At 39.6% G+C, this 1,497-nt stretch overlaps 1 protein-coding gene across 1 annotated transcript in view; it reads right to left on the bottom strand.

Moving 5' to 3' along the window:
- Nucleotides 1-1,013, bottom strand: part of SYT1 (synaptotagmin I) — a gene marked incomplete at its 5' end in the record, with an annotated part of 161,326 nt that extends 160,313 nt beyond the window's left edge. Inside the window, one exon of the mRNA XM_008566491.1 lies at nucleotides 825-1,013. Coding sequence (XP_008564713.1) covers nucleotides 825-1,013 — 189 coding nt within the window. The remainder of the gene's footprint in view (nucleotides 1-824) is intronic.
- Between the last annotated feature and the right edge of the window lie 484 nt (nucleotides 1,014-1,497).

Raw genomic sequence — 1,497 nt, 5'->3', positions numbered from 1 at the left:
TTTTTTTTTTTTCCTTTTTTGTCTTTTTTACTGACTGGCAACGGGATCGCAACCCTCGGTGTTGCGCCCGCACGGAGCCGGTCTCCACATGGGATCCGAACCCTCGGTGGGAGCGCCGCCGCGCTCCCAAGCGGCGCACTCTCCAGTGCGCCACCGGGCCGGCCCCAAATAGTTTCTTTAGGCTTGGATAGATAACCCAGCCAGATGGGTTATCCTTTTAATTATTATTTTTAATTGTACCTAAGTAAGAGAATAAAAATTTTGCCTTCATATTCTGTCCTGTTCTTTAGGACTGCCTCATGTTTCTCTCCCTTTCCCCATATAATTCATAATTCTTGAGAACTAATTGTTGAGCTGGATGTATATGTAAAAATAGCAGCTTTCATGAGTTCGATAAATAGATATAAAACTTAGTTATCTAACAGTGACTATGAACAGTGAAGGTTAGAAAGATCTCTTTTCCAACAGGGAAAACACTCAGGTGCTCTTTGTTCTGTTTCCCTAACTCTAACCACAGTTAATACTTGCTAAACAGATGTAATCAATTCTTAGGCATCATTCTAATCTGCTGGACCCATCAAGAGGGGCCGACGGTCATTGTCTAGTCTGTACGAATATGAGCAGGAGACTGAAAAACCCCATCAAATGTCTCCATTACACTCTGGGAAGTTGAATAATGACTGAAAAAATTGCAAAATATCTCTACAACAATGATATGTGTCTAGAAGTTGTTTATTTTTATAATTACGTGGCATAAAATAATAAAACATTTATTTATTAATTTTCAAAATAAACAAAGACCAAATAAGGAATGAGTACATTACCTGATCTTTCATGGTCTTCCCTAAGTCTTTCACATCTTTCATGTTAATGGCATTCTTTCCTCCTTTTTCCTTTCCCTTCTTCTTGTTTTTCTTTTTGAACAAACATTTCTTGCAGATACAAAAGCAGCAGGTCAGCACTAAAAGGACTGCAACTATGGCTATGGCAATTAAGGCCCACGGTGGCACTGAAAGAAAACAAATGCACAGAGAGCATTAGTAATAAGACGCTTAGATGTGCAAAACCTTTTAATTCATAAACTACAAAAATATTCATTCCTTCACCTGAATTTATTGAGCAACTGTTATGCTGCAGGCCCCCCATTCCGCAGTACTTATGTTGTTTCCATCTTCTCCACTTTACACCTTCCAGATATACCAAATGTTATCTCCTCCCTGTTGCTTTTCCTGACTCTCTAANTTTACACCTTCCAGATATACCAAATGTTATCTCCTCCCTGTTGCTTTTCCTGACTCTCTAAGCTAGATTTCCACTAATCTATCCCTTCACTCATTCAGAGAATAGCTCTGGAGTTAGACCTTTGAGTGAATCCTGGCTCCATCATTTACTGTGTGATCTTGGGCAAGTCATCTAACCGCTCCCTATCTCAGTCTCCTCATCTCTAAAGTGGAGGTAGATTGGTAGGTACTTCAGAGTCTTTCTGAGGATTAAATA

This window comes from Galeopterus variegatus, unplaced genomic scaffold (assembly GCF_000696425.1).
Source record: "Galeopterus variegatus unplaced genomic scaffold, G_variegatus-3.0.2 Scaffold246, whole genome shotgun sequence".
Lineage (NCBI taxonomy): Eukaryota > Metazoa > Chordata > Mammalia > Dermoptera > Cynocephalidae > Galeopterus > Galeopterus variegatus.
Note: the sequence above shows the minus strand (reverse complement) of the source record. Positions and strands in the feature narration are given on the sequence as shown.